General features: G+C 39.4%; 1 protein-coding gene across 4 annotated transcripts; it reads left to right on the top strand.

Annotated features, from left to right (window-relative positions):
* Positions 1–89: 89 nt before the first annotated feature.
* Positions 90–24,559, top strand: SLC4A1AP (solute carrier family 4 member 1 adaptor protein). Of its 4 annotated transcripts, none has more exons than XR_008528714.1 (15): positions 134–876; positions 1,091–1,286; positions 2,856–2,978; positions 3,781–3,841; positions 4,433–4,572; positions 10,837–10,997; positions 12,043–12,112; positions 12,516–12,702; positions 14,410–14,521; positions 16,352–16,586; positions 18,320–18,406; positions 19,324–19,391; positions 20,780–20,849; positions 22,909–23,072; positions 23,798–24,559. XR_008528714.1 is itself a non-coding variant. In XM_054568483.1 (14 exons), exons 1-14 carry the CDS (start codon positions 217–219, stop codon positions 22,956–22,958), a joined length of 2,220 nt encoding a protein of 739 aa, XP_054424458.1. In that variant the 5' UTR covers positions 134–216; the 3' UTR covers positions 22,959–23,235. The 4 variants fall into 4 exon arrangements, 2 of the variants coding, with proteins under 2 accessions (XP_054424476.1, XP_054424458.1); XR_008528715.1 differs by having other exon boundaries at positions 22,909–23,108; XM_054568483.1 differs by lacking the exon at positions 23,798–24,559 and having other exon boundaries at positions 22,909–23,235.
* The last annotated feature ends 749 nt before the right edge of the window (positions 24,560–25,308 follow it).

Here is a 25,308-nt window from a genome sequence, read left to right as displayed (position 1 = left end):
ACCTCTAAACATGTCCCTGTTCTGACAGTATCCCGACCACTTTTTTGGTTTTTCTCTTATCAAGACCGTGCGATCACACGCACCTCTTCACGCAACTCCACCACCGCAGCCCAAAGGAGCCGCTGGGGGCCGGGGAGAGGCAGATGCGGAGGGGAACGCAGAGACCGCAAGGTGAGGTTTCCCAGGACCGAATTTCGAGGCCGCACCAGATTAAGGATGGCCGATAATGCCCCTCTGTCCGAGCCAACGGCTTCGCAAGAACTCAATGGCGACTTCAAAAAGCCAGCCCTGCCGGTGCCCCCGCCGGTGCGGGGCCAGTTCCCGGCTGCCAGTCCTGCAAACCCCGAGGAAGTGAAGGAGAGGCCCACAGCCCTGCAGGACCCGGATTCCGGGGAGCCTGACGTGCCTCCGCCCCGGCCGGAAGGCACGGAGACCAGGGGCCCCCGGGAGGCGCGGCCGCGGCCCCTCACCGCGGCTCCCGCGCCTGGCGGCCCGGCCCGGGCTCCGCCTTACCGGGAGCCGCCGTGGGGTGGCCCCGCCACGGCCCCCTACAGCTTAGAGACCCTGAAGGGCGGCACGATCCTTGGCACCCGTAGCTTGAAAGGGACCAGTTGCTGCCTCTTCGGGAGGCTGTCGAGCTGCGACGTGTGCCTGGAGCACCCTTCGGTGTCTCGGTACCACGCCGTGCTGCAGCACGGGCCGTCTGGGCCCGACGGCGAATGCGACGGCCACGGGCCCGGCTTCTACCTGTATGACCTGGGAAGCACCCACGGCACCTTTCTCAACAAAACCCGCATCCCACCCCGCACCTATTGCCGGGTCCACGTCGGGCACGTTCTGCGCTTCGGCGGCAGCACCAGGCTCTTCCTTCTTCAGGTAAGTAGAGAAACCTAGGAATGGAATCTCTGGAGCGCCGCGGGCTGGGGTCCGGAACTCCGTAAGCTTTCGCTGAGGAGGGAAGCCCTCCTAGTCGCTGATAAAAAGCGGAGGAATCTGGCCCATCCCCAAGCTTCAGGACACGCTGCAGTATTTCTGAAAGCGACTTCAATCCTCCTGAACGCTAAAAGAATTCTTTCGCTTGGTTCATCAGGGACCAGAGGAAGACCAAGAGGCAGAATCCGAGTTGACAGTAACGCAGTTGAAGGAATTGCGCAAGAAGCAGCAAGTGATGTTGGAAAAGAAGATGCTAGGAGAAGACTCGGATGAAGATGAGGAAATGGATACCCCTGAAACGAAGAGAAATGCTAGTAGTCAGGAGGACGAAATGGGCTGCACCTGGGGAATGGGTAAGGCATTAAAATTGCTGGAAGAGGTTAAGATTTTAAAATTATTACCAGGGGTACCCTCAGATGTTTTTTATCAAGCAAGTTTTAATGACTCTAAATAAAATTTTCGCAAGAGGTTACCAAAACTTCATTTACTTTCCTGAAGTCAAAACATTGAATTATGGGCACTACGGATTTCTTTTAATAAGTTTTATTTACAGTTCACTCCTTTGTGGAAAGTGCTTCCTTTGGTACTTTCTACCATTTCAAAATATTTTTTAAAATTAAGTACTGACCTTGATTATCACTGAAGAAGCTGGAACTGCACTTAAGCAAATAAATTGGAATATTCAGGGTAGGATAGTCCCTTGAATTTTTTGGTATGTTATGTAAATATCCTGAAATGTGAAATACCTAATTAGAGAAAGCTGGTCCCTTAGCCAGAGGAGCTAGGAATGGGTATTGAGGAGCTAGGACTATAAGACGATAGAAAAGTCCTTAAAATGTTGTTGGGAGGACAGGATAAATAGGAAGTTACAGTGGTAAGTGCCAAACAAAATTTAGAAACCATGCCAGAGTGAGGGTTCAGAGAAGGGAGCAATCACTGAGGACTTAGCCCTGCACTGTCCAGTCTGGCAGCCACTAACCACGTGTGGTTAGTGGACACTCACAGTGTGGCTAGTCCAAGTCAACCTGTGCTGTAAATGTAAAAAACACCCTGGATATCGAAGACTTAGTGTGAAAAAAGAATGTGAACTATCTCATTGGTAATGTTTAATATAGGTAACCTGATAATAATTTCACCTGTTCTCTTTTTTTAATATGGATACAAGAAAACGTTAGATTACATATATGGCTTTTATTTCATTTCTGTTGGGCAGCACTGACTTAGATCTTTGGGAAAGTTTATAAGCAGGAGGTTTTTGAGCAGGGACTTGAAGGAAATAAAAAGTAGCCCTTAGGAAGCTGAAAGGAATGGTGTTCAGGGCAGGGTTTGATTTTAAGGGAGTAATGAATGAATAGACTAGTCTTATTTGGCAGATGTAAGAAGCATTAGGAAATTATATTCGAGACAAAATATGAGACCTGGAGCTTAGATATTTTTTCCATAGAAAATGTGGTAGGTAATTTTGCTTTTAAAATTCAGTGATAGTCCTGGCTGGTGTGGTTCAGTAGATTGAGCACCAGCCTGTGAACCAAAGAATCGCTGGTTCGATTCCCAGTCAGGGCACATGCCTGGGTTGTGGGCCAGGTCCCCAGTAGGGGGCACATGAGAGGCAACCACACATTGATATTTCTCTCCCTCTCATTGTCCCTCCCTTCCCCTTTGTTTAAAATAAATAAATAAAATCTTTAAAAAAATAAAATAGAGTGATAGAGGGGAAAAAAGTGGCACAAAAACAAGTTTTAACTTCTCACACAATTTAGAAAACCTGAAGATGTCTCTAGTGGTAGTTTTTGGTGGTTCTCCCTACCACCTCTCCTTTTCATCACTGATACCTGTATCTTTATGAAGGCTGAAAGGATAGTGAGTATCATTCAGATGGTCTCTTCTTTGACTGTCTTTGCTTTCATTTTCATATCCTGTAGGAGAAGATGCTGTAGAGGATGAGGCTGAAGAGAACCCCATTGTTTTAGAGTTTCAGCAGGAAAGGGAGGCCTTTTATATAAAGGACCCAAAAAAGGCTCTGCAAGGTTTTTTCGACCGAGAAGGTATGTAAACATTTTCTGACCCTCCTGGTGGAATATGTCCTCAGCAGTGTTGTTTTCTAGGTCTTTAGGTGTTTAGAAATGCCATATTTTATCTGCTATCTTCCTGGTTGAGGTACTTGCCTTTGTGGTCAGTTGTGTCAGGTTTACTTTTAAAATACTAAAAGTTTTGTTAGTTTTTCTCATCTTGGAAAAAAGGATTTTTTTTTTGGCTCTCCTCATTTTTTTAAAACAATCCTAGACTTTGGTGGCGGGAGATTGATCTAACTTCTTGTAATTTTCTCTTTCTAATTCACCTGATATTTTGTAATTCTTAGCATGGATTTTGACTTTATAGGATTTAAAAAATAATTCCACTGAGGATTGTTTCATTAGTGATGTGTTGAAGGAACATCTGTGTGTGTGCATGTGTATGGATAGATGTGTGAGTGTTTAGTCAATGAATAAGATGAATTGGTTGTACTCTTTGTTTAATATTGATGCTTCTAAAAACCAGGCAGTTTTTACAATTTAATAACTTATGTCTACAATTTATTAAAAATGTGAAAGCTACTGTACAGTGGACAAAGCTATATATGGAGAGTTGATTGTTTTGGTTAGAGTTTGCTTTTTTTCCTGCATCATGCTTATCCTAATTTTATTATCACATAATAATCCATAGGAGTAAGAACTGAAATGGGTTGAAACTTAGTTTTCAGTGTGGTAGGGGATCTTGATACTCTTTATTTAACTTTCGTTTTCTTTACCCTTTGTATCAACTTTTTTAGATCCTATTAAAATTGCCTTGTCTTTCTTCCTCTCAAAGGAGAAGAATTAGAATATGAATTTGATGAACAGGGACATAGCACTTGGCTGTGCAGGGTGAGGTATGTTCTCTTCTCATTCATGTCCATTTCTGGAAAGTGGCCAATTTCTGGTTTAATTTATGGTAGTAGTCAACAGTCCAGGAGCTCCCCAGATAGCAGGCGGTGTCTGGCAGGGGCTCCTTGCCTCTAGTTGAAGGGGAGCTGACATTACTTGCCTGAGCTCCAGAGGATGAGATGGCAACACAGGAAAAGAAGAAAAAAGAAAAAAAAACAAAACAAAACAGTCCAAAGAGTAACTTTAGTTTTAATTTTAGGCTGTTCCTGATTTGGGATCTTTATAGTTTAGTAATACTTATATTATTGGGGGGTGGGGTGGAACAGGGACATATAACATATATATTATATATTATATATGTTGTATATGTTATATATACATATAACATATAACACTTATATTATTGGGGGGTAGGGTGGAACAGGAATAAGAGTTGGAAGGAAAAAATTTGAAATCTAACCTTGGCAAGATAGAGCAAAATGAACCAAGAGATTGAAAAGCCATCACAAAAAAATGACTATTACCATAACATTAATTTTTTATGTTAGAATTGGAGCCTAAAGTGCTGTGCTATAATGCCCTCTAAACCAATGCAGATTACCTGTGGATGATTCAACTGGAAAACAACTGGTGGCCGAGGCTATTCACTCAGGAAAGAAAAAAGAAGCAATGATCCAGTGCTCCCTGGAAGCTTGTCGAATCCTTGACACTCTGGGATTGCTGCGGCAGGAGGCAGGTGAGTGTGGTAACTTTTTTTTTTTTAAAAGAAAGAAGAAGAAAGGAGGGGATTTTATTTTATTTTATTTTAAAGAATTTATTTATTTATTTTTAGAGGGAGGGAAGGGAGGGAGAAAGAGGGAGAGAAACATTGATGTGTGAGAGGTACATCAGTCAGTTGCCTCTTGCATGTCCCCAACTGGGGACCTGGCCTGCAACCCAGGATGTGTCCTGACTGGGAATCAAACCGGTGACTCTTTGGTTCACAGGCTGACACTCAATCCACTGAGCCATACCAGCCAGGGCTAGTACCTCTTTTTAGAAGGAAAATGTATATTGTACAGAATTCTATGAAGTGAAAAGGAAAAATTCTGTATTTCAATACCCTAAGATAGCCATTGTTTATATTCTCCCAGACATTTTCTGTGCACACAGATGTGTGTTCAGAACTAGATCTTTAAACAAAAAACACCTATAGACAAATGCGGCTACATTATTTATATTCTTTAGTGACTTATTTTTTTTAATAAGAGTGTATCAGGGAAATTATCCACATCATTACGTTGTTTACTGCATTTTAAAAAACTGGCTATACAGTCATTTACTGATAAGGCTTACATTTTATTCTAAAATTATTTTTTTATTATTGTAGCTTATGTATCGTTTTAAACTACCAAAGGCTTATAACAAAATACACCTGCTCCTTGCCCTGTCCCTCCGTCCTCACCCCTAGTCGTCTAGTCATCTGTTGTCTCTGTTAAATTAGGGTTAGTAGTTGTGTGATTGTGCTTATGCAAGTGTTAGTCACAACTGAGTAGTTTTTAATTCTTTTTATTTTTCCCAAAATTAATAATTGTGTTTGTTTTAAATGAACAAACAAAACAAAACAAACAGATTCATAGACATAGAGAACACACTGATGGTTGCCAAGGGAAAGGGTGTGAGGGGAAGGGCCAAAATAATGAAGGGGAATAAGAGGTACCAATTTACAGTTAAAAAATTAATAAACCACGGGGATGAAATGTACACCATGGGGACTATAGTCATTATCGTAATAACCTTGTATGGGGTCAGATGGTTACTAGACTTAACTTGGCTATCACTTCATTAGGTATATAAATGTTGAACAGCTAGCTATGTTGTATACCTGAAACTAATATAATATTTTATATTAACTATATTTTAATTAATAATTGTGTTTGTTTTTCATGTGTTTGATTTTTTTTTTGTACTTCTTGCTCATTCTTCCCACATCTTTCAAGATTTTTTTAGTATGTTTTTTGACATGGTCAATCACATTAAGTAATTTGCGATTAGAATTCAATCAATTCTAATATTTGGGGGAAACATTTCTCCTGAAGAGCACTATTCCTCTCTCACTAGAAGCTTGCAAGAGTTTCCCTTTGTTCTCAAGGTTCCGAAACTTCACTACCTTTCACTATCCATGGTATAACTTTCTATGGGTCTATTTGCCCACTTCCTGGGTGCTTATTGGGTCCTTTACAACTGGAAACCTTGGCAGTTCAGGAACATTTCTGGAATTGTACCATTGATTAGTTCATTTCTCTGTTTGCTTTGTTTCTCTGGAATTCGGTTATTTAGATACTGAACCTCTTGTACTAACCATCTAAGTTTCTTGTCTTTTTTTCGTTCTCTATGTGTTCTTGTTTTTCGTGGGAGATTTCTGCACCTTTATATTTCAGTCTCTGTTTTGCTCTCAAGATCTTAGTTCCCAAAGCTCATTATCTTTGAATTTTCATTTTTAAAAGATAATATCTGGTTGTTATTTCTTGGAATTATCTCATTTCTCCGCTAATCTGTTTTCTCCGGGTTGCTTTTTCTTTTTGTTTGTTTGATGTCTATTCTGCATTTTAGAGGATTTTCTCAGGTGTCATGCAGTCCCTTGTTGTAGATTCTTATTTTGGGATGAAAGAGGTGAGTGATAGCTTGGCGTATTTAAGTGGGAACTTCTCATATAAGTATCCCTAGGTCTTTCCTTTTGTTCTGGCAAGATTCCCCCAAGAGGAGTTCTCCCAGGCTCCTGCATGACAGGAAGGGCCTGGCTGCCAGCGTGCCTCGAGCTCTGTAGCAGGAGCTGGCTGAGGGGCTTCTCAGCACTCAGCTGCTTTCAGGACAGCGCTGCTTCTGGGGTGTAGCACCCATGCCCTCAACTGTAGCAGTCCACTCACAGTCCAGAGACCCTCTGTCCTACCCTTTCTAGAGATTAACCTCTGAGTGTTTTCGGGGGATGGGAAGGAGATGAGTAGGCGGGAGGAGGGTCTGTTTCTCACCCCGCCGTGCTTGGCCCTCCTTTTTCAGCACTCTGTCCATCACCAACTCCAGATCCTTTTGAGGATTCTGGGCTGTAACCACATTGCCTCTCAGCTCTCCCCACAGCTGCTTTAGGATTTGTCTTTTCAGTTCTGCTTAGTTAGTTTCCACATATCTGTTTGCTTTCTAATATCCAAAAATATGATGTTGCTACCTCTTCCCCTTTCTTCTCTGTCTGATGGATTAGTGCCTGTAGAAAAGATCACTTTACTGCAATTTTAGTGGGGTTTGGGTAGAAAGTAAAATTTAGTATCTTAGGTTCAGTGTATCATCTTAACCTGGAAATTATCAGACTTATATTAACAAGGACTATTTTGGTTGCAAATAATAGGAACCTAATTTATACAAGCTTAGGGGGAAAGGCTATTGGCTCCAGAAACTGGGAAGAACAGCTCACAGGACTGAAGGCAGAACTCCATGAATCAGGACCTTAAGTTCTGGAAGCAGAACTTAGTCTGACCAAACCAGGACACATAGAAACTATGTGTATGTTTATCTGTAAGCAGGTCTGTCTAAGGAGTGCATAGTTTATTTTGCAGACAGATTCTTATGCCATGGATTTATAGCCTCTTAATTTAATAACCTCATTGGAAGAGAGCCTTTTTGCCCTATATTTAAATATAAATGGGAGGGAAGAATTCTTAGTGCGCAGCTTTGGTCCCATGACAGCCTTAATCAAAGTGGAATGGGGAAGGAGTTTTCTAGAGGAAAGGGGGTACTTTTATTACAGCAAAGGAGAGTATGATGATATAAGAGCAGACAAAAAACTAATAGCTATCATAGTCCTCTGGTGATGGACTTTCCAGATTTTTGCTCTTGTAAATAATGATCCTTTATATCTATAGTATAAACTCCTAGAAGTAGAAGTGCCGGATCACTGTATTTTAATGTTGACAGATGCTGTAATATTGAACGTGAAAAAGATTCTATCAGTGTACATTCCCACCAACTGTTCGAGAGTCCATTTCCCCATACCCTTGCCAAATTGGTTATTATTAACCTTTTTATGATTTTTTCTAGTCTGATAGGTGAGAAGTTGTATCTCATTGTTTTAATTTGTAGTTTTAAAAGTTTAACATTTTTTCGAATGTTTTTTGACCATTGGTATTTCTTAAAATATAAACTGCTTTTATTATTCTTTTTCAAATTTTCTTTTGGGTTATTGTCGTTTTCCTCATTTTTCTTTTTCCTTTTTTACTTGCTGATTTTTTAAGAGCCTTTTGCTTATTAAATAAATTAGCCTTTGTTTTAATTTTTTATTGTGGTAAAATATACATGACAAAATTTATCATTTTAAGCATATTTAAATGTAAAGGTCAGTGGCATCATATACATTCATATTGTTATGAAATCATCACTGCTGTCCATCTCCAGAACTTTAAAAAAATTTTTTTAAAATTTATTGATTTTAGACATAGAGGAAGGAAGAGAGAGTAAGAGACATGATTTGTTATTGCACTTATTTATATATTCATTGGTTGGTTCTTGTATTTGCCTTGACTGGGGATCATACTCACAACCTTGGTGTATCTAGATGATGCTCTAACCAACTGAGCGACCTGGCCACGGTCATCTTCAGAACTTTGTACCCATTAAACACCAACTTCCCCTTCTTCATCCCCTTTGGTTCCTGGTAACCACTGTTCTACTTTCTGTCTCTATGAATTTAACTACTCTAGGTACCTCCTGTGAGTGGAATCATGCAATATATATCTTTTGTATCTGGTTTATTTCACTTAGCATGGTGTCTCCCAGGTGTAGTCTTTTGTTTTCACATATAGTTTGGTACCTTGTTGAATCTTGCCTTTTAATAATCAGTGGTGACATTTTAAAAAATACTCTATTTTTATTGAGTAATAATTGACAAAACATATTAGTTTCATGTATACAATGTAATGATTCAATGTGTGTCTATGTTGCAAAATGACAATAAGTCGTCATTAATAGTTACAAAATTATTTTTATTTTTTAAGTATATTATATTGATTATGCTATTACAGTTGTCCCAAATATTATTTTTCCCCTTTATCCCTTTCTGCCCTCCCTGCATACATACCCCCTCCCTCCAGTGTTTCCCACCCCTTAGTTCATGTTCATGGGTCGTACACATAAGTTCTTTGGCTTCTGCGTTTCCTATACTATTCTTAACCTTCCTCTTTTTAGTACCTACCAATTATCCTTCTTATTCCTTGTACCTTTTCCTCCCTTCTCCCCCCTCCCCACTGATAACCCTCCGTGTGATCTCCATTTCTGTGATTCTGTTCCTGTTCTAATTGTTTGTTTGCTTAGTTTGTTTTTGTTCTTTAGGTTCAGTTGTTGATCGTTGTGAGTTTGTTGTCATTTTACTCTTCGTAGTTTTTATCTTTTTCTTAGATAAGCCCCTTTAACATTTCATATAATAAAGCCTTATTTTTCATATAATAAGGCTTTATTATATGAAATGATGAACTCCTTTAACTTTACATTATCTGGGAAGCACTTTATCTGCCCTTCCATTCTAAATGATAGCTTTGCTGGATAGAGTAATCTTGGATGTAGATCTTTGCTTTTCATGACTTTGAATACTTCTTTCCAGCCCCTCCTTGCCTGTAAGAAAGATAGTTTTATGGGCCATCAGCCGATAAGTCTTATGGGAATTCCTTTGTAGGTAACTGTCTCCTTTTCTCTTGCTGCTATTAAGATTCTCTCCTTATCTTTAATTTTGTATAATTTAATTATTATATATCTTAGTGTGTGCTTCCTTGGGTCCAACTTCTTTGGAACTCTTTGAGCTTCCTAGATCTCCTTGAAGTCCACTTTCTTTACCAGATTGGGGAAGTTTCCCTTCATTATTTTTTCAGATATGTTTTCAGCTTCTTGCTCTTCCTCCTCTCCTTCTGGCACCCCTATGATTTGGATGTTGAATGTTTAAATTGTCCCAGAGGTTCCTAAGCCTCTCCTCATTTTTTTGAATTCTTGTTTCTTCTTTCTGTTCTGGTTGAATGTTTATTTCTTCTTTCTGCTCCAAATTGTTGATTTGATCCCCAGTTTCCTTCCCTTCACTGTTGGCTCTCTCTCTATTTTTCTTTATTTTACTTTGTATAGACTTCACTTCTTCCTTTATTTTGCATCTGTAGTCAATCATATCTGTGAACACCCTGATTACCAGTGTTATGAACTCTGCATCTGATAGGTTGGCTATCACCTTGTTGCTTAGTTCTTTTTCTGGAGTTTTGATCTGTTCTTTCATCTGGGCCATATTTCTTTGTCTTGGCACACCTGTTACATTGTAAGGGGTGGAGCCTTAGATATTCACCCGGGCAGTGCAACCGACTTTGCTGTGTTTGTGGTGCTGTATGTGGGTGCAGGGTCCGAGAGGGAACAGTGCCTCTTGCCTGCTTTCAGTCACTTACCCCGCTACCCATAAGTGAATTGGGCCCTTCTGGTGCTGATTCCTGGGTGGGTGGGTTCGTGTACATATTAGGACCCCATGGGTCCCTCCAGTGGACTCTCCTGTGAGACTGGGAGTGCCTCTGACTGCTGCAACCCCCACAGGTTTTTACAGCCAGAGGTTTTGAGGCTTTCTTTTCCTATACTGGAAAGCTGGGTTGCATGGTCTGTCTTGCTCCCCAGTTTTTCCTCCTGGTTTATCCACATGCAAATGTGGGTTCTGCCATCTGCCACCTTGCTGTGCTTTCTCTCCACCCTGGCTGCCTGTCTCTGTCCCTCCTACCCACCTGGATGAATGTATCTTTTTTAACCTCTTTGTTGTCAGACTTCCATACAGTTTGATTTTCCGGCAGTTCTGTTTTTGTTTTTAAATTGGTTGTTATCCTTCTTTTGGAAGTGTGAGGAAGTGAAGCATATCTACCTATGCTTCCATCTTGGCCTCGATGGTGACATTTTAAGCGATTTGCTTTCTTTTTCTTTTCTTTAAACTAATTTTATTACCATTTATTTTGTCTATCTCTAGTATCTCGGAAAAGGAAAGCAAAGAACTGGGAAGATGAAGACTTTTATGATAGTGATGATGACACATTTCTTGATCGAACTGGCCTGGTTGAGAAGAAGCGTCTGAACCGAATGAAGAAGGCTGGGAAGATCGATGAAAAGCCAGAGACATTTGAATCATTGGCAAGTTTTATTTATAGAAGTAGCTGTAGTAGTTTAATTTTTTAAAAGTAAAATAATGTATTGTTTAAACTTTTTATTTATTTTTAAATTTTATTTTATTTTTTTTTATCTTCACCCAAGAACATTTTCTCACTTTTTTGGAGAGACAGGAGCCGGGGGCGGGGGGTGGGGTGCGGTGGAGGGGGACAGAGAGAGAGAAACATTAATTGGTTGCCTTCTCATATACACCCCAACCAGGGATTGAACCCACAGCCTGCGTATGTGCCCTGACTGGGAAATGAACCCGTAACTTTTTGGTCTACAGGATGATGCTCCAACCATCTGAGTCACACTGGCCAGGGCTATTTAAATTTATTTATAATTATAATTTTTAAAGCAGTAGCATCAAAATCTGGTACTAAAGTGTAACTTTTGTGGTCTGCAGTTGATAGTAACAACAAATCTTAAGTAAGTTGGAAAAAAGTTTGGCTTGCTGCTCGAGTCTATCCACCTCTAGGTGGATAGTGGTCCATTAGTGAGCATTCTTAGGATATGATGTTACCCTGCCAAAAAAGAAAGGAAAAAGTTAGAAATGGGGATAGTCTGAGGTGAATTTGACTTTAGGCTTCTAGCAGTCAAAAAACATGAAAGGAATTTTGAGTAGTATAGTTTGATAATAGTCTTAAACAGTGTATCCTTCATGAAATTATCATAAGGTAGTAGGTGTTTTCACTATATTAAGTAGTATTTGGAGCTTAAAACACTACCCAGCATCTATGCTTTTGATTTATCATTGAAAACAAATATCTTAAGCTTTTTCTTTTGAGCAAAATAAAGTCTGTGTTCTATACACTTATTCTCTTTAATTCTGAGTTCTTTAATTCAGAAATTAATTTGATTAGCATTAAATAAACAAATGAAAAATGTTAACTCCGTAAGGAACAGATTTAACTAGACTTTGAATTGATCCTCTTAAAACTTATAACAATAGCAGAAATATGAGGAGAAAGCTGCAGTATTTTGAAAGAAGAAAAACATTTGCTAACCCTGTTAATTTGTGTTATAGGTTGCAAAGTTAAACGATGCTGAAAGGGAACTCTCTGAAATTTCTGAGAGACTGAAAGCCTCAAGCAAAGGTAAGGCAATGAATGACTCATTAAATATTTATCAAGCACTTACCATATAGTTTGCACTATGCTAGACACTGGGCTACATTGGTTAATAAGATACATCATACAGAATGTGGAGCCTTTCTAAGGAACAACATAGCATTTTGGAACAACATAGCATTTTGGAACTTGTAGAAAGAACATTATAACTTATTTGGTGCAACCTCTTTATTCAGTATATGAGGGGAGTGAACCCATTGAGGCAAGGTGATGTCCCATGGTCTCCCAGCTATAACCTGCTTCCTTATTCCTAATGTCAGGAATGCCCTTTGTCCAGCTCTATGTTAGTGACTTTTCTATGGAAACTTTGGCTGAACTTTAAAACATTTGCAGCCATCTTTCTAAACATGTATTCTCTCTCTCCTGACAGCTCTATCAGAGTCACCGTCTCAGGACTCATTAGATGCGTTCATGTCGGAAATGAAATCAGGGAGTGCGTTAGATGGTGTGTCCCGGAAGAAACTTCATCTGAGAACTTTTGAGCTGAGGAAAGAACAACAGAGACTGAAAGGGTTGATAAAAATTGTAAAGCCAGCGGAGATTCCAGAACTAAAAAAGTAAGTCTTATACTTGGTATTTTATTTATTTATTTATTGTTTTTTGGAATTTTGTAAAAAAATCTTTTTTCTGTGTAATCACTATTTGTGTTTTTAAATTTTTTTTTAATTTTTCACTTACAGTTAACATGCAATATTATATTAGTTTCAGGTGTACAACACAGTGGTTAGACATTTATTTATTTTTAAAAATTTTTTTTGTTGACTTTTTAGAGAGAGAAAGGGTAGGGGGAGAGAGAGGGAGAGACATCGATTTGTTGTTCCACTTGTTTATATATTCAGTGGTTGACTCTTGTATGTGCCGTGACCGGGGATCGAACCCATAACCTTGGTGTATCAGGGACAATGCTCCAACCAACTGAGGTACTCAGCAAGGGCTTATTAGACATTTATATAATTTATGAAGTGATCACTGCAATACGCACTTGGAATTTTAAATAAGCATGTTTGCAAAGATGACATTTTGAATTATATTTTTATCTTTGTAGATAATCAGTTTTTAATAGAAATATTGTATGACAAATTCTTTAAAGTACAGAAGACTGTGGTTTCATAGAGTAACTAAAAACCTATTTCATTTGTGAAATATACATTGCTATAGGATTTTTTGAGAGAGAGGAAGGAAGGGGGAGAAACATTGATGTGAGAGAGAAACATCGATTGGTTGCCTCTTGCACGTGTCCTGACCAGGGACTGAACTGCAGTCTAGGCATGTGCCCTGACTGGAAATTGAGCTGGTGACCTTTGCTTTGCAGGATGACACCCAACCAACTGCCACGCTAGTCAGGGCTGCTCTGTTTTGTTTTTTTTCCTAATTTCTGCAATCTCTTTCTACAAGATGTTCATTTTGACTTTCCTCAGCTTTACCTGGCTTAGCTTTTTTGATTTATTTACAGAGAGGGGGAAAGAGAGAGAGAGAAACATTAGTGTGCAAGAGATACATCCATCAGTTGCCTCTCGCTCACCCCCAAATGGGGACCTGGCTCACAACCCAGGCATGTGCCCTGACTGGGAAGCAAATTGGTGACCTTTTGGTTTGCAGGCCGGCACTCAATCCACTGAAGCACACTAGCCAGGGATAGTGGGCTTAGCCTTTGTAACTATGTCTGGCCAACGAGAACTTTGACAAACTCATCATTGCACAATCTCTCATTATGCCTTTGTCATTACTCACTACACAGGGTGTCCTTCCTCCTGCCCCCGACGCACATATACACACGGACAGACACACATTTTGTTTTACACTTCTGTGCTCAGAGCTGTTTTGTGTGGTTGTAAGCGTAGACACTAGGAAAGAAAGGTACTTTGAGTCCTCTTGAGATGTTGGTGAAAATAGGGCTTTCACCATGGATCCATCTCCTGCCGCTTAGTGGGGGGGATGAGGTAGTGATTACACATTGCTAGTGGCCTTTGTCCTATAAGCATCATTTTATGAGTGTGAAAGCATTTGGCATGGTGTAAATTACTAGACTTAAGGTAGGAGCCTCATGTTGCCTTTAATAACTCTTGTGTCCATGACAATCTGTAGTGTCATTGTCCACTCTAATTCTGTTTGCCCGAATACCTCTTTCATATTGGTATGTGCTTAAATATTCATTTTGTAGAAATTTTTGTTCTGATAAAAGTTTCTTTGTCAGTGTCATGGTGTTTTTACGTAAATTCTTGTCCTCACTGCAATAGATGTATATGATTATTCTTTCTTCCTAGGACTGAAAATCACACTGTAGATGCTGAAAATAAAGCTAAAAAGCTTCCATTGCCTCTCTTTGGTGCCATGAAAGGAGGAAGCAAGTTCAAATTAAAAACTGGAACAGTAGGGGTAAGTTGTGGGTCAGGGTGTTAAACTTCTGGCTTTTGAGTTATTTGAGCTAATTTTCCTCCTTTCAAAGTTCAGATGACTCATTTCATGTTATGAGTCATTTTTTTCATAGTAATGTGAAAAAGGGCTGTGGACTTGGTATGACCCCATCTTTGTCAGGTCTTGGTTCTTGGATTTTTCTTTTCAGTTTAGGGTTATCAAGAATTAATGGGGGCAGGAGGAGGGGGCAAAAAAAATACAACAAAATAAAAAGAAAAGAAAATTAAAAAACAAAAAGAATAAATTGATTTATGCCCATCAATTTGCATGTAACTGATTTATAAATTAGAATGCCAGTTGATTAATTTGTGGTGAATGTTACATTTAAGAACAGCTCTTCTACATTAAATGCTTCTGTCCTGGTGGATAGGTGTTGTAATACTCAGACTCAACTAATATTTGTCGGTAACAGTCTATGCACCTGGCTCTGCCTTGTGGTCCTTCCTTGCTTCATTTAATCCCTCTAATGCCTTGTCACGTGTGGAAATTATTACCTCTCCCTGGTGAGAAAACAGTCAGAGAGGTTAAATACAAGATGACACCACACCATCAGTATGTAATTAGACTGGCCATCAAATCCAGGTATTCTGTCTCTTGAGTTTTGTGACCTTTCTACTGTTCTCTAATAGTTCACGGATGTATGCTTTGCTTTAGGTACATCCCTATTTGTAGTTTCAGCCTTTAAAAGGTTTTCATCACCCCAAAGAGCTGAAGCTTGTGTATCAGTGTGCTAGGGCTGCCATAACAAAATACCACAGACTGGGTTGGCCTAAACAACAGAAATTTATTTTCTCACAATTCTGGAGCTAGGAGTCCATGATCAACAAGTGAGCAGGGTTGGTTTCCTCTGAGGCCTTCTTCCTTGGCTTGTAGGTGGCTGCACTCTTGCTTCATCTGCACACGGTCATCCTTTCGTGCATTTGATCCTCTAAGGACACCAATCACATTGCATTAGGGCTCCATCCTAACAGCCTTATTTTTACTGAGCCAGGGTAAACTGCCCTCTGGTGGCAGAGTTCTGAAGTCCCAGCCATTTGTTCTGAGTAAGTAGGTGGTTCACCTGAGATGGGGAAGCTTTTCTGTGTTGTGTGTGTTAGGGTGCGGGAAGCAGGGGTTACTTGTGCTTTAGTTAGAAGAAAAACCTCTGTACTAAAAAGCTCTTCTTAGATGATTACTGAAATAAATCCTATAACTAAAACATGATATACCCAAAATATACTTTGGTACCTTTTCTGTCTTCTTTAAGCTGTGACCAACTTTTTCTAATAATTTTATTGAAAGGTCTTGATTAGAATAGTTAGCCTTATTCTTCAAGAAATGTCTTCTCTTTCCTCAGGATCTGTTTTACTTACTTACATGTCTTATTTCCTTGAAGTTGTGTTAAATCTAAAATGAAAAGGCTGTACAAATGATTTATTTCTTAGAAATGTATGTCCGATTTATTCTCTAGAAGATCTGGTAATGAGTTAAGACCCTTTAACATCATGAAGGGGTAACAGGACAGAATTCCTGCAGCCGATACTCACCTGGAATGATTTTTAAATTCCTTACAGGCACTGTCCAATGTTTTATACTTAATATCCCTTTGGCCCTATACACTAATAGAGATACTTGTTAAGGGTCCATAGATGGATAAAATTTCATGTGTAAGTCCTACTTCCAGCAAACTTTGGCAGGGTTTATCAACATACAGAGGTTAGACATTCTATGCATTTAGCATAACCCCCTGGGAGAGGTACGTTTCTTTATCATTATGTAAAACTACTTGTTTCTGGTTTTGTTTCCTTACAGAAGTTACCCCCCAAGCGTCCTGAACTCCCTCCAGCTCTAATGAGAATGAAGGATGAGCCTGAAGTAGAAGAGGAAGAAGAGGAAGAAGAAGAGGAGAAAGAAAAGGAAGATGAGGAAACCAAAAAACCGGAGGCTGGAAGCAGTGGGCTTCAGCAGGAGAGAGGGCCAGAAGAGGCAGTGCAAGGAGTGAGTCTGCCCACAGATCTGACGTGTTCTAAAGAAGCAAAACAGCACGGTGATGTCTTTATTTATTTATATAATACGTTTGCATTCGTTGTGGATAGCTTTGAAAAGCAAAGCCAGTTCTTGCCTGTGCATTTTTTGACTTCGGAATACTTTGTGATGTGTGATACAGCTGGCTCTGTGTAAACATACTTCAACTGTCAGTCATTTTTTATCCTCATTGCAAAATAAGGGCACGTATTTCCAGTCTGTTTCAGAATTATGGAAAATGGAAAGCTGTGGAATCTGAAACCCCAGCTACTGTGGTCAGTCCTGTGCTATTGTATGATTGGAGGGCAGTGGAATATGGTGGGCAGTGAGGCCTGATTAGGTGGTCTCAGGATAAGCCTCCCCTGGCTCATTCCCCACCCATCCTAAATCAGACACTGTGCGTAATTGTACACATTGGACATACTTCTCAGGAAGAAGCATCATGACATTCTTTTTTTTGTCCATGGTGCCTAGCAGAGAACCTGGAACATAGTATTTACCAACCACAGCGAGGGTTTGATGAGAAGGGGAATTGAGTGGTTTTTAAATGTATTTTCTTCTGATTATAAAGGAATATATGTTTATTTAGAAACTGAATCATACATAAAAGTCCGAAGAAGAAGCGAGAAATCTCCCACAATCTCATCCCGAAACATAAACTGTTTATCTTTTCAGAATCCTCTCATCCCTTGGCAACCGCAGGGGTTATTTTCCTGCAGGTTGGCCAGACTGTTTAGCAAGGTTAAGTCTGCAAAGCAGATAGGGAGCAAGGGGGGCGGGGAACAACTGGCATTTAATGTGTGTGGGAATCTGTGCATGTCTTCATCCAAGGCACACCAAGCTTGTCTGCATGAAACACCAGGCGTGGTATGTAGACATTCTCTTGAATCACCTTCAGTTGTTAAAAAATTACCATTTCCTCCCCCAAGAGAGGTAAATCTTTTGGTTTTTTTTGCATTTTCCTTTGTTTAGTTATTGGCAAAATGGTTGGCCTTTTTAAAAAAGGTCCTTATACGTACTTTTTCTGAATCTGGTCTTTGATCCATACATTAGATCCATAGAACAGGAAAGGGAGCAGTAAGTATTGTATTTTTTTGTTTTGTTTTGTTTTGTTTAAGGGACCAAAACAAATATATGTGTAAAAATAGCAGATTTTAAAATTGGTTTATAAGATGCATTAGTTAATAAATCTGCAGTTGATTAGGATTACTTCAGGCTATTTTGTTTGTTTTAGAATATTGGAGTCATACTGCATATGCTGTTTATAATTTTTTTAAAAAATATGTTTTAAATATTCTTTTAAAATGTGGTTTTAATAAGGGGCATTGTGGCCTATCATATGCATGTGCCATAACTTATTTAATGAACTTCCTGTTGTTACACACCTAAGTTATTTGTTCATTTTGGCTATTTTAAACATAGTTGTATATAATAAATCTTGGTACTCAGCTCTGATTATTTTTTTAATATGTTCCTAGAAGTAGAATTTCTAAGAATATGTACATTTTTAAGGTTTTGCTAAATATTGCTAAAAGTTTTATCTCCAAGGTGGCCAGTTTTCAAGTGGAAAATTAGCAATTCTCTGTTAGACATCTGAAGGTGCATTTATTGAAAACTTAATTTTAGTTGAAGCTAAAGATAGTAAACCTGGATGATTGTGTATGTACTTAGCTTTTTTTTGCTTTTGTTTTTGTTTGCCTGGTTCCCCACCATGAGTGAAATCATAACAATACGCTTTGGCTCTGCGTTTTATAGATAACATGTCTCAACTCAGCCAAGTGGAACAGAATAAAGATTACCAAGAAATTAGCGAAACAGCTGCATCACAGGGGGAACCCTCAGGCAAGTGACGGCTCCTTGCAACTCCACACACAAGCAGCCTTAGGGTGTCCTAGAGGAGGGGCGGCAGCTGACCTGAAGCAGCAGAGAATGGCCTTTAAGACACTGGCAGGTGCTGCTGCCAGGGCCCTGGAGAGAACTGGCATAGATGAGAGGTGTATGTTCGGTGCCATCGTGCTTGCCTTTCTTCATTCCTCTTCTGCCTCCTGGGGTTTCCTCTCCCTGGCCCACAAAGGGCCTAATGCTTTTCGGCTTCCTTCTGGCCCCGCAGAGCCCCCTCCACAATTTTACAGTTCCCAGAGTTGAATATGTGCCTATCATGGGAATCATTTCAAAACTATTCAAAGAAATTGGTTGGAAGTTTGGCCTATTCAGCCCTGACTGGTGTGGATCAGTGGGTTGAGTCTCATCCCACAACCAAAAGATCAATTCCTGGTGAGGAACATGCCTGGGTTTCTGGCCAGGTTCCAGGCTGGGGGTGCGCAAGGGGTAATCTCTTGTACACTGATGTTTCTCTTCCTCTCTTTCTCCCTCCTCTCCTCTCTCTAAACAATAAATAAAACCTTTTAAAAAAAAAAAAAAAAAGTTTGGCCTTTTCAAAGGGCTTTTTTTCTGATTTTCTACTGCTTCTAACTGTCATGGGTAAATGGTAGTATAGTAAAGTCAGCCCCATTTCCCTTCACTTATTCAAGTGGTGTGATTATATTCAAGCTTGTAGAATAGCCTTAGGATTGGAAAACCAGGTGATTACTGAAGGGAAAATTCTTCTAATATACAGTCTTTATAATAGTAGAAAGAATTTTTGAGAATTTGATTGTTACTTTTTCTTCAAGAATTATAATGCTATCTTAAGATGTTTTTCTATTTTACTTATTCTGAAATAGCCATTGCCTCTTGTTTTTCCCTTTTTCTTAAATTAGCATTAAAGAATGAACATGAGAAAAGCAGAGATGAATTGAAGAAAAAGAAAGCTCCCGGTCCAGGCAAAGTAAGTACTTTAGTTATAACCTTCACTTCTCTTGAGGTAAAAATGAATCCCCTCACATCCTGATGAGTGAGTCTTTAAGGATTGTCTTAGCAGAGTTCCCAGCTGCCTCGTACCCCCTCTTCTGGGCTGTATTTTATTTTTATTTTTTAATTTTCTCTTTCGAATTCTGTATTCTTGTCTCCATCTACTCAGTAACTGCTCACATACCTCTTTCATTAATTAGCGAATTTTCACATTCTAGTATGCCATACCAAGATATTTGAGTAGTATGTTCTTATTTTTCTCCTTCTATTACTCAGAAGATAGAATGTAATGTACTACATTCTCCATCTTGGGGTGTTTTTTTTTAACCTATTGTGGAAATCATTGTATATAAGTACACCAAGAGCTTCCTACTATGTTGATGTACCCTATTTAGCAGTTCCCTGTAGATAGTCCCTTGGGTTGTTGGGTTGTCTTTTATTACAACAGCGTTATGAGTAACTTTGTATATACATGATTTTGTATGCATATGGTCAGTTCCCAGAAATGGGATTGCTAGGTTGTCTCCCCAGGAGGCCTTTGAGACTACCCTCAGGCTAGGTAATTCACAAGAGACCTCACAGGACTCAGCATGTCCGTTGTATTCTCTGCAGTGATTTGCTACAGCAAAGTACGTACCAAGCACAGTCAGCAAAAGGAAAAGGCACATTGGGTGAAATCTGGGGAAACCAGGCGCAAGCTTCCAAAGGTCCTTTTCCAGTGGAGTCACATAGGATATGCTTAATTCCTCTAACAAGGAATTGTGACAATTTGTGAATTGTTGCTAACCATGGAAGCTCATTAGAGATGCATGACCCGGACCTTTATTGAGGACTGAAATCACTAGGTGCATCCCTTGCCTGGCATGTACCCAGTTGCACTCTCAGGAAGGGATGCAGGTGTTCAGTACAAATCACTTTGTTTTTACTAATGGTTTAGGCATGGTGAGCCCCTCTTATCAGTTAGGATAGTGGGAACCCTCCCAAAATCCAAGTTCCCAGATGCCAGCTAAGGGCCAGCTCACAAACAGGCCTTTCGAAGGATAGCAGCCAGGCTTGCTATGCAGAACGTGTTCCTGCACCTTGAGCGAAAGGCCAGTGCCGAACTTCCCTCTGAGGGAAGGGAGTCAGACCTGTGTTAACTGCCCCTTTAAAAAACATCACTCTCACTGACTGAAATCAACTCTTTGAGGCTTAAAAAAAAAAAGTCAAGGTTTAGAGAGAGAATGCTCACCCGTTTTTGTTTACTTTGTTGAGGTCATTAATGGAAAACTGTTCTTTCTTAGTTTTTGTTTGCTGACAGGCATAGGAACAATAATCTTAGAGTTAGGTTATTTTATTTAAAATAATTTTATCTTTTCTTTGCAGCCTCCACCAGCACTTTCCTCCAAATATCCAGAAGATGACCCAGACTACTGTGTGTGGGTCCCACCTGAAGGTAGATTGTTTTTACTTATTTTTACTCTAAGATTTAGTTATGTATATTTATGAATATGTAATTTACAGGGGTAGGCAAAAGTCGGTTTACAGTTGTAATACAAATAAACAGTACAATCAATACAATAATCAATATGAGAATAAACTCTGTAGTACATGTATTCACAACTGTAAATCTACTTTTGCTAACTTCTATATATTTAAGGTTCAAAATAAGAAAATTACAAGAGTATATAGTGGAATGATCTCCCTTCTGGGGGAACAGGTAAATTAAAAGATCTAAAGAGACACATCAATCAAATATAATTTGTAGATTCTGGATCCTTATTCAGACAAACTACTATTAAAAAAGAAAAAGTTATAAGCCAGATAATTTTAAACACTAGCCTAGATATTTGAGGATATTAGGAAATTATTGCTAATTTTTTAAAAGTGTGAGTGATGTTGAGTTCCATTTTTTTTAAGAAAAAGTCCTTATATTCTAGGAATATGTACAGAAGTGTTCACAGATGGAATGATATTTGCCTTAAAATAATCCAGTGGTGGAGCATGAGGGAAGGTGGGGAGGGGTGATAGATAAGACAGAGTTTGCCATATCTTGATAATTGTTAAAGCTTGGTGATGGGCTCAAGGAGGTTCATTATATCCTTCTCTTTACTTTCATATTTTCAATTTTCTTTAAAGTTGAAAAAAAAAAAATCTGGCTCTGCCTCAGTTACTCAGTTTATTTCCTCTAAAGGCAACTAAATACCAGTTTCTTATGGCTTCTTATATATATTACATAAAATGTATAAAATGCCTATGGAAGCAATAACATACATAATATTTCACCACTTTTTTTACACAAATGGAAGCATGTTCTTTTTTCCTCTGTAGATTTATTTAAGAGCATCATCTGTCATTCAGAATAACTAAATTCATGACAGTAGTAGGCTCTGTTACAGACAACACCAAATGAAACCCATGACATGCCTTTTTAAATTTATTTATTATTTCCCAAGTTCAAGTAAGTACCTAGTACAAGTATTCACCTTGATGAATAGCACTGCAACTTCAGTTAATTAGATTGTGTTAATTGTTTTGTTAACTGAATTAAGAGTTTAATTAGTTCTGGTATTTAAGAGAAGTATATACTAGTCAAAATAAGAATAGTTATGTTGTTTCTCAGTTAGGATATCATAGAAATAAGTTTATCCTATTAATCAACCCTCTCTTCACACTACACAAAATTTATAGTAGGAAATATTGAGATGTTTTACAAAAAAGGCAGAAAGGAGTGTTACTAGGGTTTTCTACAATAAAATATTTTCTAATTATGTCACTTTGAATGTTTATTCATATAAATGTTTTTCTTATTCCAGATAAGTCAAACAGTGTCATTTGCAAAATTGGAAGTATATTCTATGCCTTGCTATTTTGCATTTAACATTATATGGACACCCTTTTATAGTTATTTATAGATTTGTGTGTGTGTGTGTGTGTGCGCGTGTGCGTGCACGCGCGCGCATAGTTCTTTTTTATGGTGTGGATATACCGCTACTTACTTAACCAGATTCCTCAGTGACTGTTCGCTGCGTTTCTCCTCTTGCCTTTATAAACAACTCTGCAATCAGTAACCTCTAACGTATATAATTCTGCAAGTGTAGAGGTACACATGTAGAAAAAAATTCGTGAAAGTTAACATGTTCGATCAGAAGCTGTGAACATTTTAAAGATATTTTAAATCACATTGTACCAGTTTACATTCATACATATATCCTTAAGGCAATAGAGAACATGCTTGTTTCCCGTATGCTCATCACAGTTTGCTTTTTCTGTGGATTGGGTTTCTAATATATTAAGAGAAATTTAATTATTAGAAATGTTTGTTTTTTTGCTAATAAGTGTTAGGGTAGAAGTTGAAGAGAGGGCTATATTTTGAAATTGTATGTAAAAAATCAAGTTTTTATTATGGAAGAAACCTTTATTTGTTTCACTCTTTGGCCCACTGATGTCTTTTCCCTCCTGACTTTGGAAAACTGAATGTATTACATTCTCTCTTTCTTTATACTCTGATGTAGGTCAAAGTGGAGATGGCAGGACCCACCTTAATGACAAGTATGGCTATTGATTGCTTCAGAATCCTGAAGGAAGACCTGGAGGACCATGTGGCGTGGGATATTTAGGACAGCATATCAAGTTGAATGTCCCGAGAAGGAGTTCAGATGATCATTTGTGAAATCTGGTGACTGGCCTATTCTATGCTGTTGGCTTCCTAAATGTATCTACCCATCCGATTCTCTTGAATTTGGTATTTATGTTTAAAAGTGTTTGTGTATGTATGTAAAAAGGAACCACATATTTTGAGAATTAGTAAAGTAATAGACATGACTCTGTTAAAATGAGAAGTTGAAGATGTCTCATGTTTGTTTAAGGCCACAGTGTCTTTCATTAAGTTCTGGGGACTGTGTCTTTCCTGAGCAATAGGGTGCTTTCGGCAGGGAGGCTCTAGAAGTCACTGATATTGCCTCCTCAAATAGTGTTGAAATATAAGGTCATGCCACGGGTGTGACCCTGGGTGGCCCTGTCATGCTTGGAACTGAAAAGTAGATGCACGGCGGGGGGTTTCCTACCCTTCCCACTGTAATCCTCCTGGCAGGTTTGAGGACAGACCCTGACTTATCAGGACCCAGTTCAGGACAATAGCGCGCCTTGTACACAGCCCTGATAAAAACTCAGCCCTTTGAATGTCTTGGACTCTGACCAATCAGATTAGTTACTCCTTCTCCTGTGGAGAGGTGCAAATAGGTCATAGAATGAAAAGCTGGATGTGTCTCGCCCAGTGTGGGGCTTTTCACCTCTGTGGAGAGGGGAATAGAAGTTCCTTTCTCCCTGGAAGCATGAAGAGGTACAAGAAGATGTCTTATCTCAGCCCATTCCACCCCCATCACTAATGCCTCACTTCCGCAGGAAAGGAAAGCCTAAGCACGGAAGCAGGTAGAGAGCCCGTGGCCTGGGCAGGAGGCAGTGAGCAGGCAGGAGAAATGCTGTGGCCCAGCAGGAGAGCGGACCAGGATGGTGCTTTCCGCGGACTGTGGACTATGCGGCGTGCACGAGGTAGGCAAGAAGCGGTAGTAAGAGACTTCAGTTACCCCAACAGCTGTGGCAAGTCTGGTCTGCTCAAAGTGGTGTCTTTCATTTCTCCAAAAACAATACCAAGATTGGTATTGTGAAAAAAATATTGTTTTGAACTTCATTTAGGGCAACAGGGAAGAACTTGTTAATGATATAAGAAGTAACAGGAATTTTGGGACAGACTTACCACGCCATCTTGTATGAAAGCAGTGGACAGGGGTCTGAACTAGATCAGTGGTCTTCAAAGGTATAACTCTTTATTCCAAAAAAAATTGTATGTGGGATCCTAATATTCGAACAGGTAAAAATATGCCCGCTATGGTGGAAGTAAGGGCACGGAGATTGGGTGTGCACACACCGCATGCGCACATTCTCTCCTCCTCACAGTGACCCTGAAGGATCCTGGGGGCTCCACAGAGTGTCGTCTGCTTCAGGAAGGCAGATTTCTAAGCATCCTGGGGAGGAAGGCATGGTCCCACGCCTAGAGACGCCGAAGCAAATAGTACTCCATATGGCAAAATTATAGATTATGTAACTTGTATAATTAATGTCAGTGGTCAGTGGACTTGATTCAGAAGACCTGCCCATGAGTCTTAGCTCCCCTTTACTAAATAGGAGACTTTGGGGATATGACTTACGTTCTCTGAGCCTCAGTTCTTTCATGGGCGAAGCAGAGACGACAGTGCTTCCTGTTCTTTGAGCCTCAGATTTGTTCTGAGGATCAAATAAGGTAATGTGTGATGTGCTCTACAGGGCTTTGTAGATATCAGTAGTTGGTATTCATTACAGAAAGGAGACAAATCACCTAGGGAACTTTAAGTTTTTAATTCCAGTGTTTGGATCCTACCTCAGATAATCAGAATCTCTGAGGTGAACCCATTTAAAAGCACTGGAGGCGGTTTTAATGTGCAGACTGTAGCAGAGAACCTCTAGAACATGGCCAACTAACCATTCCCGGTAATGGCCAGGTCCTTTAGGCTTTGCAAGCCATACAGTCTCTGTTGTAACTAGTCAACTCTGCTATTGGAGTACCAGCGGCTAGACAATCCACAAACAGTGAGTGTGACTGTGTTCCAGCAAATATTTATTTATGAGAACAGATGGCAGGCCAGATTTGGCCCACAGGTCATAGTTGGCCAACCCCTGCTCCTGGCTAATTTTTCAAGGTCTCATCTGCTTAAAGATGTATCTTACAGGATCTTCAGGAAGTAACGTGTATTGCTGTCCATGGAAACATGGAAAGTTTTTGTTTGAAAGACTTATTATCCCCTTCTGAATGATCACAGTTTATGGTTCCCAGAAATCAAGGTAATTCAGTCTCCTTTCTCAGAAACAGATGTATGGTT

This window comes from Pteronotus mesoamericanus, unplaced genomic scaffold (assembly GCF_021234165.1).
Source record: "Pteronotus mesoamericanus isolate MK-2021 breed Mesoamerican mustached bat unplaced genomic scaffold, CSHL_Meso_final contig_101, whole genome shotgun sequence".
Taxonomy (NCBI): Eukaryota; Metazoa; Chordata; class Mammalia; order Chiroptera; family Mormoopidae; genus Pteronotus; species Pteronotus mesoamericanus.
This window is presented reverse-complemented; position numbering and strand designations above follow the sequence as displayed.

Coding starts and splice junctions, on each gene's coding strand:
- SLC4A1AP (XM_054568483.1), top strand. CDS start 217: ATGGCCGATAATGCCCCTCTGTCCGAGCCAACGGCTTCGCAAGAACTC. Junction 1,287..2,855: donor GGGCTGCACCTGGGGAATGG/GTAAGGCATTAA, acceptor CATATCCTGTAG/GAGAAGATGCTGTAGAGGAT. Junction 19,392..20,779: donor AAGCTCCCGGTCCAGGCAAA/GTAAGTACTTTA, acceptor TTTTCTTTGCAG/CCTCCACCAGCACTTTCCTC.